Genomic DNA, 18230 nt, shown 5'->3' with positions numbered 1-18230 from the left:
TTACGCCTCCCTCCCACCCCATCTCCCTCTTGCCAAGGATAAGCCCCTTCCTTCCAGATACACCCTCTGAAACAGACAGGTCTGGCATGAGAACAGCCAGGTCTCCTGTTGCACTGGGGCTTGATCCAATAGGTAGGTTCCCCGATACTCTAAATGGGGGAAAATAGCACTAGAGGCTATGAAGCTACACACATTTGTTCTGGAAGAGGGGCTAGCCCACTGGTGGCCAGGCCAGAATCCAGAGGGTGTGGGAGAGAAGGTGCACTGAACCAACCATGCAGTTTCCCAGTTGACAGTGACCAGCACCCTGAGAGCCAAAGCCAGGCTCCATTGACACCCCTCCCCCAATCCTCAGTCCACGTCCTGCCCAAGCTCTTCAGTGGCCTGAACAGAGCACACATCCTTAACCAGGATCTTTAGTCTGAACCCTGCATGACTCCTGCCATATGACTTATAGCTCATTTTCTCTGTGTGCATCTGAGTATCATCTTGGAGATCTATTCAGGGTCTCTGGACACTGAAGCTTGGATGCAAGGCTTTCAGCTGCAAACCAAAAGGCACAGCTGCCTCCAGTGGGATAAGAAGGAAGCTGCTTCAGCCAAGAATCATGTCACATAGTTCTTTCATAAAAGAGGAAATAGGCAGGGACTTGATTATGAAGCTTCCAAGTTCTAAAGCTAAAAGATTCCACCTGCTTCAGTGAGTCCCCTATGGAAATATCCAGGCTAATTTCCAGCTTCACAAATTCTTTCCAAGACATAGCAGCTAATCTCCATTCAATTTGTTATCAATTAAAATCAAGCTAGTGAAGTAGAAAATGAAGTGGTAAGGAACAGTCTCTTATGGCAGATCAAGGGAAAAAAAAATAACAGGATCAAATGAAGTGCACTCAATATTAGCATTAGTCCTATGCAGAAAGGTATTCAAGTAGCTCAGACTCAAAAGGAAATATGTCAAGAGACTGCAGAAGAATTCCCTCCTTCTCACTGTAAGAGGACAGAGGGAAGGAGATTTGTGAGTGTCAAGCCAAAACCCCAGCCCCAGGAAGTATTTTGCAGCTCAGCAACTACACATTGCTCCTGGCGGGTCATCTTCCCTTCCATGAGTTCTCAACATGATTTCCTGGTCTCTTTCTGGAGGTGTCCATCATTCTTTTCCATCTGGGTTTGGTCCTCCCAGTTCTTGGATTACAAAGGATTTATTGGAACTAGTTTGAAGAACTGAACAACTTAAACTGGAACTCAGAGGAAATAAACTGCCATGCACATCTGAAATACCTGTTGAAAAAAGAGCCTCTACTTTCCACTCTTAGGAAACAAAGGAACAGGTGGGGAGGGAAAAAGAAGAGGGACGCCCTCCAAAATCAAATGATTTGTGCTCCTTCCCTGGGGACTGCACTTTCATGACTGGACATGCTACTATGTTTAGAGCTGGTTAGAAAATACAGGGGAATGAGGCAACTGGACTGCAGCTCACATGAGGTGCCACAGCAGCACTTCAGTATCAGCATATTTTAATTTCTGGAGGGCCAGAAAATTATATTTGTTGTTTTAGGTATTCAGATTGGCAACAGAAAGTTAATGTTTTCCATAGAAAGTAGATTTTTTGTATGTGTGAGAAGGTTTGTTTCATAGAAAACCCAATCTTCTATTGAAAAATGGCTTGAATAGAACATTTTTGATCAGCCCTAGTTCTGACAAATGTGCCATCTCCATGGGAGGCAACACAATCCTCACATGCTCTGATGCCGTGGGACTTCTGCTCAGAGTGGGGTGGTTAACCGTGAGGCCAGACTTAGCCCCTTTTCAAATGACCAGGCTAAATTCCAGCCCAGGTCATTACATTCTCCCTGTTCCTGGCCCCAACAGCATTTAAAGTACATGGGGCTCCTGATGTTAGTAGTGTTATGGGCTGTGTAAAGCATCTGCTTGACCACAATCCTAGTCACTGTGTTGGAACTAGGGGTGCACCAATAAAGATTTTTTTTTAGCCGATATCAATAGCCAATTATTAACCAGACGAATCGGCCAATACTGATCTGATAACCAATTTACAGGAATGCAGTTGGGCAGCATGAAGAGCAGCTCCCTGCAGGTAAGTCTGTGGAGTGGAAGGAGTGTGGAGGAAGGAAGGGGAATGGGGGTGCAGATCAAGGCCCCCATGGTGTGGGAGGGAGTGGGGCAGGGGCTGGGGGCACTGCCCAGCCAGTGGTGAATGGGACCTGGGGCTGGGCTGGGGGACAGAGCTGCAGACAGCTCATCCAGGGGATCAGTGTCCCTGTACTTAAAAATGATGGTGGCAACACCTGAACTAAAGCTTGTCAAGTGAGCCTTAGTTCAAGCACTGAGGGGGCGAGGGCAGATGTGGGCTGCCTGCTATGGGCTTGGGGCTCTTCGCCCTGCTGCCTTTCCCTTGGGAGCCCCATGGTGGCTGTGCATCCTCTGCCCGCCCAAAAGCGGGAGGCATAACTCACCACCCCCACCGCTGCCGGATGGGCAGGAGACACACAGTCAGCATGGGGCTCCCAAGGGAAAGGCAGCAGAGCAGAGAGCCCCAAGCACACAGCAGACAGCACTCATCCACCCTGGACACAAATCTGGGGGGACACATGCCCCCCCCCCCCATGCTTCCCACAGAGGAGTTCTGTGCAACAGCAGAAAGCCACCCTCCTCCCCCCTGCGGCCCCTGGATGAGCTGCCCATGGCTCCATCCTGCTCCCTGCCCCAGCCCTGGGTCCCACTCTCTGCCCTGGCAAGGCAGTGCCCCCAGCCCCTGCCCCACTCCCTCCCTTGCTGTGGGGGCCTCGATCTGCCCCTCCCCATGCCCCTTCCCCTCCACAGAATTACCTGCAGGGCACTGCTCTCCACACTACTGGGATGCATTTCTGTGTGTGGCTGTATGCATGCATGTGGCATCCAGGGGCAACGGCCAGAAGACATTGTTTTTATTGGTAACATTCTTGGCTACACTGGTCAAAAAAGCCAATAGCCAATAATGTTAATTTTCCTTTTATTGGTGCCAATCGACATGCAACTAATATATCGGTGCACCTCTAGTTGAACTAAAGCCCTTGACTTCAGAAGGGCCAACTTCAATGAGCTTCAGAGATTAGTGAGGGAAGCACTGAGGGCCTAGAAGGTATAGGAGATGGGAGTCCATGAGGGATGGTCGTACTTTAAGGGGGCGATCCTCCAGGCCCAAAGGATAACAGTCCCTGAGAAAAGCAAGAGGGGTAAGAGTGCTCAGACACCCCCATGGCTCAGCAAGAGCATTCAGCAATGCCTGAGGACTAAAAGGGTGGCGTACAACCAGTGGAAGGGTGGGGCTATCATCAAGGAGGAGTACTCCTCCTTTGCCTGGGAGTATAGGAGGGCTATTAGGAAGGCTGAGGCAGAGATGAAACTTAGACTAGGGGTCATTGCGGAGCCCTTGGCCCAGCTGTATGAGCATTCGTGGTCATCTGGCCAGGTGCCAGGGGATTGGAAACTAGCTAATGTGGTCCCCATTTTTAAGAAGGGGAGGAAGGAGGACCCAAGTAACTATAGGCCCATAAGCCTCACCTCAGTCCTTTGGAAGATCTTGGAGAAAATCATCAAGGAGCATATCTGTGGGGGGCCAGCAGGGTAGATCATGCTCAGGGGCAACCAGCATGGGTTCATCAAAGGCAGGTCCTGCCTGACCAACCTGATTACCTTTTATGACCAAGTAACTAAATCCTTGGATGCTGGTGTCGCCATGGATGTAGTCTTTCTAGACTTTAAGAAGGCCTTTGACACTGTCTCTCACCCCATTCTCATTAATAAATTAAGCGACTGTGGCATTGATGCCTACACAGTTGGATGGGTAAAAAACTGGCTGATGGGGCGCACCCAGAGAGTAGTGGTGGATGGGTCGTACTCAACCTGGCGAGATGTGAGCAATGGGGTCCCCCAGGGCTCAGTCCTCGGGCCTGCACTGTTTAACATCTTCATCAGCGACTTGGACGAGGGGGTTGAAAGCACATTGTCCAAGTTTGTTGATGACACTAAGATATGGGGCGAGGTGGGCACACTTGAAGGGAGAGAGAGGCTGCAACTAGATTTAGACAGACTACAAAAGTGGGCAGATGAGAATAGGATGGTAGACAAATGCAGGGTGCTGCACCTTGGGAGAAGGAATCCACAGAGCACAGAGGCGGAAAGGGATCTTGGAGTCATTATTGACTCCAAGATGAACATGAGGTGCCAATGCCAGACCGCAGCCAGCAAGGCCAGCTATACCTTGTCATGCATCCAAAGATGCATCTCAAGCCAGTCCAGAGTGGTGATGCACCCCCTCTATGCGACATTGGTCAGGCTGCAGTTGGAGTACTGCATCCAGTACTGGGCACTGCACTTTAAAAAGGATGTGGCCAGCCTGGAGAGAGTTCAGAGGAGGGCCACCCATTTGGTGAGAGGGCAGCAGGACAGGCCCTATCAGGAGAGACTGAGGGACATGAACCTGTTCAGCCTCAGCAAGAGGAGGCTGAGGGGGGACCTGGTGGCTGCCTACAATCTCATCAGGGGAGATCATCAGCAAACAGGAAGAGCCCTTTTCTCCCCAGCACCACCTGGGGTGATGAGGATCAATGGTAATAAGCTGATGGAAAATAGGTTTAGGTTAGAGATCAGGAGGCAATATTTTACAGTTAGGGTGGCCAGAATCTGGAACCAGCTTCCTAGGGAAGTGGTCCTCACCCCTACCTTGGGCAAATTCAAGAGGAGGTTGGATGATCACCTGTCTGGGGTCTTGTGAACCCAGCATTCATTCCTGCCTGTGGCAGGGGGTCAGGCTAGATGATCTGTTCAGGTCCCTCCTGACCCTAGCTACTATGAAACTATGAATCTGGGCCAAAGGCTGCCGAAATCAATGGAAAGTCTTCCTTAGCTTTGATGGGCTTTGGACAAGGCTCTGAAAGCACATTCTCTGCAGGTACAGAAAGCTTGTTTTTGATAAGAAAAACTCTCCCATATTTTAGCACTGTTATAGCAAGCATCAAGTAATGGGAGCATTAATGTGTACAATATTAAAACAGGATAGGGCAGAGGATATTCCTGTCCTGGCTGCGGAAGGCCTAAGGGTAGGAACAGACGCTGCATTTGTTCCTGGACAAATTCTACCTGTGTTTGTCCAGGAACAGAAATATTCCAGGATTAGCATGTGCACACATTGCCCCCCTAATCAAGGTTTAGCAAGCAGCTGAATGCACTGACACTCTTCTGCTATTGATTCAACAATGAGATTCTTCAATAACGGTTCAGACACACTTTGAGATGTCCTGGGATAAACTGTTAGTACTTCTTACCCTGTGAAACTTTTTAGGATTTATCCTGGGACAATGGACACAGATGTCTGAACAACTGCACTTTGACCCAGGATAAAATTGTTTATCCCAGGACAAATGCTAGGTCTTTCTGTGACATTAAAATTCTTGCCATTTGTAATTGGTGTGATTACTTTGTCCTGATTAGGATGCCTTTTTGATTCCTTGTTTGCACAGTGTTTAGTGTATTGGGGCCCTGGCTTATCCCTGAGGATTCCAGATATCATAGTAGTTCAATAAATAAGTGATAATAAATTATTGCAGGCACCATAATTAGCTTTTTCCTTCAAAGCCAGCTAACAATTGCTTTCCCCATTCCTTTTTCTACTCCTCTTGGAAGCAACAATGAGGATGGATGGATTATCAACCTTGAATAGGAGGAGGAGGGCAGCACTGCAGGATGCAGTTGCAAATCATTCCATCTGGGAAGAATAACTACACAACAAATGATAAATAAACTCCCACCTTGCATCTTGCTCGCTAGCAGAGCCAATCAGCATGCAACAACTAAGCTCATGTGCCCTTTCCACATCCTTATGCCAAAGAAAATGTTTCACAGAACATGGTATGGGCAATGTAACTTCTGCCTCCAGCCCAATGTCTGCAAAGCCCTCATCTTTATTACAGAAACTGTGAACCCTCTCTGACATTCACCTTTCTTGCACCCTGCTGTAGAGATAAGCACTGCTTCTGTTTCAGAGGGTTTCTATTGTGCTCAAGTCCATGACATTTTGAATCTAACTCTGGGCCAACTTTGAGTTGAACAATTGAGCCATCCAGTAACTCACAACTACCAGAGCAAATTCCAAAACCAAATATTTCATTTGGAAAAAAACAAACAGTCTGTTGCTAAGCAAGCAGTGTACTTACGTAGCATAACAGTGACAGAACCAACAGCTTGAAAGCAAGGACATGAATAATTAAGGGTACCATAAATCTTACACATCTGGTCTGCAACAGAGATGCTGGACTTCATTCCCCTCTCCTTGATGCCAGTGCCACTCCACTAGAGAGATATCACTGTCAGGATGTTTTTCCTGATAGCCTGAGATGTCCTTTTCCCCAGTTTCATTCCCTAAGCCAGTGGTGCTCAACCTCTGCCTCACGGGCCCAATATTGGGAAGCACCGTGGATCCATAAATTTGGTGGCAGGGGAGCAGGGACAACATTAATTGCTGCAACTTCCAGAATGACAGCAACTAATGCTGCAACCATTGTCCCCCGTGCCAAATTTCCAGACCTTAGGAAGAGCCCTGCAGGCCAGGTGACAGCCCTGCAGGGCTGCTCCACAGCCAGTTCAGATGCTCAGGGGTGGGCCAGCAAGCAGGTCACTCCACAGCCAGATCCAGTGTGAGGGACTTGGTCAGCATACCAGATTGCATCCGCGGACTGAATCCATATGCTGACTCCACACTAGATCAGATCCATGAACTGATCCTGCCCATGATATCTGGCCCATGGACTGACCCTGCACCACTTGTCTGGCTCACAGTGCCAGAGGATGAAGCATCACTGCCCTAGGCCTTTTCTGAAGAGATACGACTCAGACACTCTGAACTCTAACAGTCATGGAATATAGGGCCACTTTTCCACATCATAGCTGCTAAAGAGATATCAACCTATAGGCTTCAGCTTCTAATCACTGGAGACCAAGCAGGAACTCTGTCTGAGCAGGTTAGCCTATCACTGCCCATGTGGTCATTTAGGCTAGGGCAAAGGCAGCCAAAATGGATGCTGGCTAAATCATGCCTCTATATGCCCTTGATCTAACTTTACTACACAAGCCCGATAAGCCAGCAGGCTTGAGCAGCTTTTTGACCACAGGGCCACAAACAGAGTCAAGTTCCTTCAAAAATGGGGGCATTCAGATATCCAACTACCTGACCAAAGGGTGAGGCCAGATAGATGTCTCAATGCCTCCACTTGCACCCACAATTTTCCTACAGGCACCAAGTGGGGTGCTAGTTAAGCTCAGCTGGGTAAACCAGCTGCCTATTGAAATCCAAGGAAAGCCAAATTTGTGGAGCTGGAGTGGGGGAAGACAGGGCTCTTTACCAGCCTGTACAGCACCTTGCTGCTTTGTATGCATCGCACTGCATAGGTCAGGTCCCTGAAGATGCTCCCTTCCATTTTGGCTTGCCCTTGTGAGCAGACAAAGATTCCACCCTTCCCATCCCTGAAAAGGCACCGCCGGATGAGGCATCCTTGCAGAGAGTTGGCAAGAGACTGGGCCTCCTTGTCTCTTTGCAGCTCCTGTTCCAGACTTTTGAGCTCAAAGTCATTCTGGAGGGCATTCAACCCATTGGTTTGTGGCCGGCTGTAGATAACTTTGGTCAGCATGTGACTCAGGCTATGGGCCTGATAGGACAGCTTGTACATCGATTGGTCGTCTCCCTCATTCTCACTGCCGGTGCTCAACTCGCTATCACTAGAGTCTGTGTCAAGGGTCATGGCTTCCCCCTCCTTGGCTGTATAAAGGTTCCCATTGAGCTCAGCCTCCTTCTCGCAAGTCTGCTCAAGCGCTGGTGGAGTCCTTAAGGCAGGAGGTAAGTTACTGTGGTCCCCACCTACCACAATCTCACAGGTCCTTATATTCCCCACTGGAGAGTCCCCCCAGTCTTCATGTTTTGACCTGCTGCAAGATGAGGAATCTGGGGCCTGTAACAGAACAGAGCGGGACTTGGCCAGCATGGTCAGGTGCTTGCAGGCCCAGTTCCGATCAGAGGTCGGGGAGCCCTCCACAGTCACAGAGGCATTTTCACTGCCAATGAACTCACAGTTCTCAAGGACGCAGAGGGCCACGCTGTGGAAATTGATGCTACATTGATTGAAGGTGCAGAACTTCACCTGGCACGTGCCTGGCGCATGGATCTGTAACTGCCCATTCTCGAAGTTGCAGTTGTCAAACTGGACGTGGCCAGAGGTTGTCTGGAGAATAGTGATAACAACACAAAGTAAATACCCAGAGCAATGGCCATTTTTGGAGAGACTTGCAGGTTCCTCTACTCTTTCCACAGAAATGTCCTACCTCTTTACATGTAGTAGATCATGGATTACAAATTACAAAGCCCACACAAATTTACCCCAGTTGGCTTCTACCCTCAGCCTAGAGATCAGTTAGCTTTGTACCTTTAACTAACATGGCATGCTCCATCTGTCACAGTCAGTCACCAGATTCCCTAGGTGACATGCTGTAATCACTGGACCTAAGCAACACCTGTGCTGCTCTTCTGAGCCCTTTCAAAACTATTGATGTGCACATTAGTCATCTACCTGTCTGCAAATGTAAGGTAATGAGTTGTACACATAAGGCAGCTTGGTAAACCTTAATGGCCTGTAATATTCAGAAGATCAGAGTAGAATGATCTAATGGTCCTTCTGGTCTTTAAGTCTTTAAGAATATCCCAGGGGCATCTGCTGTACATGCTCACAGGCATAACACATGCCATCCACCCATGCAGTAGGGCCCAAACATTTTGCAAGAGCATCAGATGTTGCTCCCTCCCTATCTGCTTCAGCACTGCAGCTTACAAATGTCATTTCTGTTTTATTCCCCTTACAGCAAGTGCCATGTGAATGCAGTGTTGGGTCACTAATGTCTGTAACGTAGTCATAAAATTACTGGACAGGAGGGGATCTCAGTAACCTATGCAGGATCTTCCCTGTTTAAACTGTCCCACACAGGAGCTTGTCCAACCTGCACATAAAAACTTCCAGGAACAAAGACTTCTTGGCCTCTCTAAGGTGATCTGTTCCAGTGCTGACCCCCTTCACAGTTAAGAAGTTCCTTTGAATATCCAACCTAAATTTCCTTTTCTGTAATTTCAGCACAAGGACATGCAGAACATTCGATCACTAGTCTCTTTCTAACAGCTGCTTTTGTAGCTGAAGACTTATCAAACCCCACCCTGCCCCAGTTTTCTCTACGCAAAATTATCCCAGTTTTTTCCACTCTGCAGCTGTTCTTTCCACTGCTTAAGAGATATTTTAACAGTAGCCCACACAGACCATGTTTTATTGAGAGCCTCAGCACCACAGATATCACTAGCAGAAGAGTTTTTCTCTACCACAAGAGGCATGACAAAGCTCTCTGCTTGTACCCAGAATAGCTACAAGACCAGCACAAGTTTCCCTGCCCTGCCCTGTCAATGAAGTGAACCAGAACTCAGAGGGGCCTATTAAGAAAAGCTTAAGTTTGCCTGGAATCTTGCCTGATACCTAATTTGAAAGGAAATCTTCTTAGTCATTATTTTGTTTCTCTTCCTTGATTATCCCTCGATTCCCAGAGGTATGCTCCTAACAGTCAGTTAAAGGAGGCAAGTGCTTAAAGGAGGCAAATCAGGGCCTGGGGACAGATGCTCTGAAGTCATGGGAATTGTTTTGCATCAACTGCCATGATTTACAGCAACACATTTATTTTAATATTTCCACATTCTGAGGCACGGGAACCACACGCATTGGAAGCGGGCTTTCTGACATGCGTGACGGCCAAGATCAACAAATAGAGAACTCATCTACGCCATGAGAGTGGCATGTCCTGGCACGGCCCAGACTGCACCCTGTCCACTTACATGCCCCAAACCCAGAAGAGTACATACGAACCACTCTGGCAGCATTCCCAGCAGCCTCTCCCAAGCATGCCAGAGACTGACATGACACCAGCAGTGATGGAGAGATGCACCCAAAGGTCTTCACTGGTTCAGCACTGGGTTCAAAGAATGTATGCGGGAGTGGGTGGGCCAAGTGTGCTCAGAAATGGCTTGACTGGAACACACCTTCATGGTGTAGACAAGCCCCAAGGGCACTACAGTATTTGAGCATGGGATGGCTGAATCAAGCCCTACATACTTATTGCTTCTTTCTTTCCTTTATGGAAAAGACTAATTATATGAGACCCCATCAAGTCCATTTCTGACAAAGGAAGTTGTTCAGCAAAAGCTTTTGTAAGACTTAAAATCAAATATATACTGCTAGGAAGCTTTCACATCAGTCAGAAGCAATTCTGTTTGGAAGGAAACTTTATTCACTGCCTGCCACGCAAATGCTGTAGCATCCTGCTTCTGGGTAAGAGCCAGAAAGTAAAATTAACCATCAACTCAAGTGAAATGGATCTGCCTCCACTGGCCACACTGAGAGAAAGCTCAAAAGGCACTGGCCATCATGAAGCAGTGATGAGAAAGTTAAACCTCCCTTTGCTTGTTTTTAAACAAAAGCTGGTCAGGAAGCTTTTCTTTCTTTCTTTTAATTACTATTTTTCACTCCACTGGTTTTCCTGTTAAAATATACATGGTAGTTTCCTTCTTAGAACTTTACAGTTAAGTTATATAATTAACTAATTTGAAAAAATAACTACATCCCATAACTCCTGGAAGGGAAGTTTCTATTTCATCGGTAGGTAAACCGAGTCTTAAAATGGCTGTGGGTCAGATTCTCATAGATTTTCCTATAAGAAGCAGTTTCTTACCCTCTTCAAATAGCTCCACTAGGTTCACAGAGGAAATTAATATTCAGCCTATGCACGGGTTTGGGGATCAGGCCCACAGCAACTTATGCAAAGTCAAACAGTAAGTCAGGTCAGAACCAGAAAGGAAACCTGAGCGTTCTGACTCCTCGGGTTCCTTCCCAAAGTCCAGACAGCAGTGTGCTAACAGGGCCTACATTACACCACATGCCCCCACTCCCCTGCCCAGGAGGGCTGGCATTTCAGTCCCTCAAAATACATTTGGACTCACCTTGTAGACCACCGGGGTGAACCAGGCAGGCATAAACACTACATTACACAGGCGAGTGGTTTGGCAGTGCTGGTCGATGCTGACTAGCAGGGCAACGTCCCCCAGCTTCCCCTGCCCCACGATTTCCACTGGCACCTTCAGGACAATTTCACTTTGCTCTTCATACACCCCAGGCAGCAGCACAATCCGATCATAGGGGTTGGCAGCGGCCAAGGCAACTCGGAGGCTTTCAAACTCATACCCAGGCCCTACACAGAGGACACGGCGATCCTTCTTCCGTCGGAATAAGTAGAAACAGTTGGAAGATTCAAGGTCTTGGGTGTTCTTAGACCAGGTTTTTGAGGCTAGGTAGTGCTGTTTGAAGGCTTCTCTCCAAGACTGGGGCTCCACGTCAGGCTGGTTGGGCCAGTTTGGGTGCCTGCACTCAATGCAGCCCAGACACAGCTGTCGCCATCGTGTGTTGTCTAAGCTAAGAATGAGTTCATACCATGCCCTGCACACCATGCTGCAGCGGCCCAGGTCAGGAAGATGCAGGTAGGACAAAATCAGACGCCACAGCTCCACTGGGAGACCACTGATGTCCATTGTCACCTAGTGATGGTGGGACACAAAGAGGGGGGTTAAACAGGCAGGCATCATTGTCCTAAGTTTGTGATGGTTCTGCAGGGCACTTACCTGTGTCCATCTCCCTTTCTGCCAAGCTAGACGGAGATGGCACATTCTGTTCTTATTTGCTCTGCCCCCATCCCACAGGCTGACAGTGTTGACTCTGCAATTCTCCCAGGCCATGCTCCCCCCCCCCCAAAAAAAAAACCCTCTTTTTTTCTGGAAACTGAACCCTACTTGCCTGGCTTGTGGAACAGGGCAGAAACTCTGAGGGAGAGCTGAAGTTTCAAAATCCCTTGCGACTTGCACAAAGGGACATTGCTTTCTCTTGCAAGCCCCTTCAGAACTGCCTTTTCTACTACATCCCTGTGCTGGGTGGCACTAACACAGCTGGTCTCCAGCACAGTAGAGCAAACTGGGGTGGGGTGACCCCCTATGTCTGATTATACCAGTGTAAAATGCAAAAGCAATATAACCAGTTTGGAATGGTGACCTTTTACACCCTCTCTGAACTGCTGTAAATGATCATAATACCATATTTACCCAAATCTAAAACCCCTTTAAATGTAAGATGATCTCCCAATAATTAGACTCTAGACATGAAAAATTGTAAGTCTTGGTATAATTTTCCATGACTAGAAGCTAATTTTTGAAGGCTTGTCTTAAATCTGTTCCCCCACCACTATGGTGGGCAATGTGGAGAAAAGAAGCAGCAGGTGGCAAGAGACCAGAACCCTGCTCATTGCCCTCCTTCCCTATTTCCCCCTTTTGCCTCCCCATGCTTGTGCCTGCTCCCTACCACTTATCCCCCCATGCCACTTGAATCCCCCTCAGAGCCTGCCCCCCCACTTGCCCCCTGCCCTTGTGCTTAAGCCTGCCTCCCAGCTGCCTATCCCAGCACCTCCAGTCCTCCCACTGCCTACCTTCTGGCAGCCTGGCTCTAGCTCTGGGACAGTCAGTGGTGGCAGCCCAGGCTCTGGCCTCGGAGAAGCAGTGGGGGCTAGGGTGGCCATCATAGAGGACAGTCCTGTTGTCCTCTGTCCTGTATTGATATAAAACTGGACGCCTTTATGTCTTCTATTTTTCTCTTGAAGAAAAAAATACAGGCAGCTAGGCCCTTGGGATGGGTCACATTCAGTGTTGCCCTTTCTGCCATGTCCCCCAGTACTGGGTAGCACTGTTATAGCTGGTCTCCAGCACATAAGCAGACTGGGTACAGTGACCCCCTATGGCTGCAACCCCCATGAAGGCTCTTTAAAGCAAGAGGTGTGAGGACAACCACCCCCAAGAGCCCCTGAGTATGTGAAGGCACAGCATACCAGCTCAGTCCCTGTGGCAAATCTCATTGTAGGGGGTCTAAAGGAAGCTCAGCATCTCTGTAGGACTTGGCTGCACTACCTACCTCTTACTGCTAACTGGTGACCTTTCTACCACATTGAGCTGACAGACAGCAAACACACACTTCTCATGGAGAAGGCTGATCAGGTCAGGCTGCCAAAGGGCTGGACTGACATTCCCTAGAGCAGCAGAGGGGTCTTCCCCATAGCCCTCAGCTCTCAGGCTTGAGGACAGACTAGAGCTGGTCTGCATCCTGCTGTGTGGGAGATCCTTACAGTGCTGTCTGCTTAATGCTCCCAGAGCTTAAAAAAACAGAATGCCCCCAATGTTTGGGTTGAATCTTTGCAGCATTACAACAACTCCCACATGCCTCTTTTTACCTGGCTACCTTGGGACACCTGTGGGTTCCAAAAGCAGAGAACAAGTCTTTGTTATCTCTGTGGTGCAGAGACTTTGCAGGGTGATTAAAGACTTGTTATTTAACCCTGTGGCTTGAAGGCTCTTGAGATTTTGTATAATGTAAGCAATGCCTGTGACATGCAGGCAGGTCTAAAAACCTTGGTATAAACAGCTCTGATTTTCAGCCTGGTAGCCTTTAACACTCATTAGATTCTTCAGATGCATCTTGGCACCTACAGAACTCCCTAGGTAAAAAGTATCCCTTTTCTTTCCAGTACTGTGACACGGGGGAAAAAACGGAAAAGGAAATATAATAACATATAATTTTCCACTAACATCATAATTTCCCATGATGTAGAATAAATCAAACAAGAGAAGGAAGAGCATTCAACTTCATATCCAGAGACAGGGAAGCAGTTTGGTATTACCAACAACAAAGAATATCTGCCTTCAGAAAGTCACAGCAGAAAACTGCAAAGGGACAAATAAAGACCAGGGCTTCCCAGGGATGTATTCACTAGGAGAGAGAAAATTAGTTACGTTTAACCTGAGATTCTCCTCTGGAAAGCAATGATGCAAAATAGTACCTTGTTACCGAGAACCAGTCTTGAGGCCAAGTCTGCTTATTTGAGTGATGAAATTAAGCTTTTGATAACTTCTGAGTCTCACAGGAAGCAGTGAAACTGAGGGACTAAGATGATATCCATTCTCTCTCCTGCATTGACAACCAACTTGTTCACTCCAAGCCAGATTCTATTCCACCTATTAGATCTCTAAGTAGACTTAGGTGCCTAAATGCAATCTTATTCTACCCTACTTGAGTCCCTGAGAAACTGTCAATACAAAAGATGGGTGGGTCCCCTTCCTCCTTGATGCTTTTTGTGACTTACTGTTAAGCTTATGGTTATGGTGTATTACAGAAGTAGGTGCATTAATGCCTTTTCTTAGACATATAATAAGTGGAATAGGCTCTGGTTGCAAGTTCCAATCAGTGTCTGGGTGCAAACACACTGGCAGTAACAAAGCTGCAGAAATATCATTAAAAGCAAGACAATAGAAGTGGTTTGTGTATGACCGTGGTAAAGTTTGGTTGTTAACAAAGGCCTTTATTACTGGCAGGCATAAGACAAAATGGACATAACCTGAAGAACACAAGATAAGGTTGCAAGGTTAATATGCAGAAACACCTTTGTATACAAAACTATTGAGGAAAAAGACATGTGCAGCTTCACGGTGCTTGGTTGCTTGCTTTCTTAAGTTGCTTCCTTCAGAACACAGACACATCACACTGCAGGACTGCCCACTTACATGAATTGGCTAAAGCAGGGAAACTGTATTAAATGAAGGTCGGGGGGGGGGGGGGAGGGGGGCTTGAAGAAAGGAGACTGAAGCTTCCTTTCAGAGGCTAGGTCACCTATGCAGGAACACCTATAGCGGGCTTTTGAATGTGGAGAAGCTTTACATCTGGGCACCCCTCCGTAAAGGCTGTCAATACACTTGCACAGTTACATGCCCAGCTAGCATTCCCATGGAACAGAGGCAACTCCTACTGAGTATACACAGAAGAAACAGGGCTGAAAGTGGTTGACCAAGTCCCAAGTGTCTGTCTTTAGTTCTCTTATTTGGGACAAAGGAAGGGGAGACTCTCCAGAGGCTCAGTGTATCCAGCTCAGATTTTGTGTTCTAGGCATGGATGTTCCTCTCAACCATGCCTCACAGTTGGAAACCAAGCCATTATTCCATTGTTTTGGATTCTATGATCTGAGGAAGGACAACCTGAAGCGCTCTGCCTCTGGGCTGAAACAGACTCTAATTAACAAAACAATCCTGTAAAACAGACACTTCTAAATGTTATGATCCATTCTTATCCAGACCAAGGAATAAGGGATCAGCCAGTAGGAACTCTGAGGAACATGTCTTGGGGTACATTCTTATTCAAGCTATAACTGAAGTTTCTCTATCCAGGTAGAGGCAGCCGTATGACACTCACTCAAACCATAGGCACCCACTTTTATTTTTGCCCAGGGTGGGTGAGGGCCTTCCTTTCTCTCCCCTCACCCCATATAGCATGGCTGGAACAGAGCCAAGTGGAGCACATGGGGGCTCGAGGTAGGCTGCCCACTGCAGGCTCAGGGCTCCCTGCCCTACTGCCCTCCCCTGAGAGCCCCATGCCGGTTGTGCCACTGTGCAAGCCAGCAGCAGTGGGAGGCACAACTCTGAATCCCCCCTGCTGCTGCTGGGTGGGCAGGGGGTGCCTTGCCATGGTGGCACAGCTACCACAGGGCTCCCAGGGGCAGCGCAGCAAGGCAGGGAGCCCCAAGCCTGCAGCGGACAGCCTGCATCCATCCCCACCAGATGCACAAATCAGGGCGGGGGGCACATGCCCCACCATATCCCCCTCCCCAGGAGGGCACAAAACAGCAGGAAACTGTCCCCCCCCACCCCATGGACAAGCTGCCCCTTGCAGGTTGGAATTGTGCTAGCCTGCAAGGGGAAAACTGTTGTTTCCCATGTTTTTCCATGGTGAACAGAGAACCCGGATCCCTGTATGATACTAGGAATCTGGGACAAATGCTGTCCTGGAGTCATGCAGCCCAGGGCTGGGACTTGATGTTCCCATTTCAGGACTGTCCCAACCAATTAGGGATGGGTGGTCACCCTAGCCTCTTCCTGAGGTGGGCCAGAGCCCTCAGGCCCCCATGTGCTCAGCTCCTCTGACTCAAACATTACATTTCTTCTATAGTGCCATGTAGGTATATCTTACCATCCTATCTTCATGGAGAGCCTGATCAAGAAAAACCAATGAGAATCTTTTCAATGATTTCTGTGGGATCTGGATTGGATCGAAAAAAGCATTCAAAAGTTTCTCTTCCTACAAATGTCACAGTAAAAACAGGGCAGCTGATTGCTGCTATAAAGATTAGCAGACAAGGATTATCAGTATTGTGCGCTCCACATCGAATCTGTCTGGGCTGGAAATTTGAAATAATTTCACTGTTTCACTTCACAGACATTTGCTAAATATACCCATGATGTCTCCCTGAGACCTGACCCTGCATTCTTAGTGCATCCACTGAGAGGCTTGGGTGCAAAAGGAATGCACAATCAGGTCCTGGGGGTCAAATCCTGGCTCTGCTGAAGTCAGTGCAAAGCTTCTGGTGACTTTGAGGGGGGACTTTATAGAATGGTAAAGTTAGAAGAAACCTCAGGGATCCCCTGGCCCAATCTCCTGCGTGAATGCAGGAATGCTATCCTTAAAGTATCACTATCCAGTGTTTATCCAGCCTTATTTCAATCTGCACTGTTATCTTACACTGCAAAACAAAATGCATCACTCCAAGCCAACATCACTCCAAGGCTCACAAAACCAACATAAACAACAAACATGTATTCTCAGCCAGCATGAATGTGGATAACAGAAGTTCTCACTTTAATATTAGCTCTGAGGCTATAAATGTTATTTACTGTTGACCAGTGAATCCATCATGAATCATCTACCCACACTTAGCCCACAGTAATGCAGTGCTGGTTTTACTAGTTATAAGTAGGACAGAAGTACCTGGAGACCCCAGCTGAGATGGAGGCTCACTGTTAGGAGCTTTGCATAAACAAGAAAAGGAAAATCCTTCTAGACCCAAAGCTGACATGAATAGAAGGACATGGACATGAACAGAAGGATAAGCAACCTGTCCAAAGACATATCAGCAAGTCAATGATGGGGTGGGGAGCAAGACCTAGACCCAGTGGAGTACACAGTCTCAAGCAGCTTGAGTGGTTCATGTCAGTGGTGCTAACCATGATATCAAGTGGTTCTGTATTTACTCTCCCTTCCAGTGACCTACCAGAAGGAATTTATCTCAGTTCACAAGTGGAAAAAGAGCTCGTGCCAGAATATGAAAGCCAGGTTCTGCTCAGACTGAAGAATTTGTCTGGCCTGGGATGATGGCATGGCAACTGAAAGTTCATGGCACTGAGGACAACCCAAGCTGCAGTTCTGGAAATCAGGATTATTGTTCACGAATTTTCACTGGAGGTTTGTTTTCTGACTTGGGTTATTTGCCTTTGTCCAAGCTGAGTAAATCTCACTTCTCTTTCTAGTCTGCCTTATTTGCTGGGTCTTGTGACTTATGGCAATACCGCGAATACCTCAAGGGAACATTTGCGCACAAACACATCCAAGTTTGCACTGAAGCAGCTTTTAAATTTCCAATTAAATATTTAGAATCATGTTTTATATTTTCTACCTAAACAGTATATGCTGGGTCACGGCTGTCCAACTGGTAGCTTGTGGGCCACAAGTGGCCTGTAAAGAGTTACGTTGCAACCCCTAGGCTCCTGTCCTACCATTGCTCCCTTCCATCACTGTAGCTGGGACAGCTGCCAGCCTCTGGGCTCATCCCCTCCTCCAACTGCCACTTCCTGCCTCTGCCCCAGAGGATGGGGCAGTGTGGCGTGGCACCAGGAGCTGAGGATGAATACAGGGTCATGTGTGAGGACAGGGGAGACTGCATGGGCACTTGCTGCATTTTGTGGGGGGAGGGAAGAGTGAGCTACAGGCCACTAGGCCCCATGGACAACTGGTGCAGCCTGCACCATATGCAGCCCCTCCCAGGGGCTTAGAAGTTGGACAGTCCTGTTCGAGGTCAAAATTGCCTCATAGTATGGTTTAACATTTCTGAAGGCAGCAGAAGTGGTGGTTGGGAGGGGGTGGGGAGAGGTAGAAATGGCACTTGTCTTGTGCCATGCAGTCAGCAGAGGGCAGAACTCAAGGGGATCTAAACCCAAAGAGCTCCCCACCACTGTGTGGTCATTCT

At 47.9% G+C, this 18230-nt stretch overlaps 1 protein-coding gene across 3 annotated transcripts in view; it reads right to left on the bottom strand.

Annotated features, from left to right (window-relative positions):
* Nucleotides 1–18230, bottom strand: part of FBXO10 (F-box protein 10) — a 74022-nt gene that overhangs the window by 45041 nt on the left and 10751 nt on the right. For 2 of the 3 annotated variants that reach the window (XM_059724510.1, XM_019490740.2), the window contains exons 2-3: nt 11074–11664; nt 7397–8269 (exon numbers count right to left, since the gene is read on the bottom strand). In XM_059724510.1, the coding sequence (XP_059580493.1) occupies nt 7397–8269; nt 11074–11658 (1458 nt within the window). In that variant the 5' untranslated portion in view covers nt 11659–11664. The remainder of the gene's footprint in view (nt 1–7396; nt 8270–11073; nt 11665–18230) is intronic. The other variant, XM_006272076.4, reaches the window with a different exon arrangement.

This window comes from Alligator mississippiensis, chromosome 3, assembly GCF_030867095.1.
Source record: "Alligator mississippiensis isolate rAllMis1 chromosome 3, rAllMis1, whole genome shotgun sequence".
NCBI classification, from domain to species: domain Eukaryota; kingdom Metazoa; phylum Chordata; order Crocodylia; family Alligatoridae; genus Alligator; species Alligator mississippiensis.
Note: the sequence above shows the minus strand (reverse complement) of the source record. Positions and strands in the feature narration are given on the sequence as shown.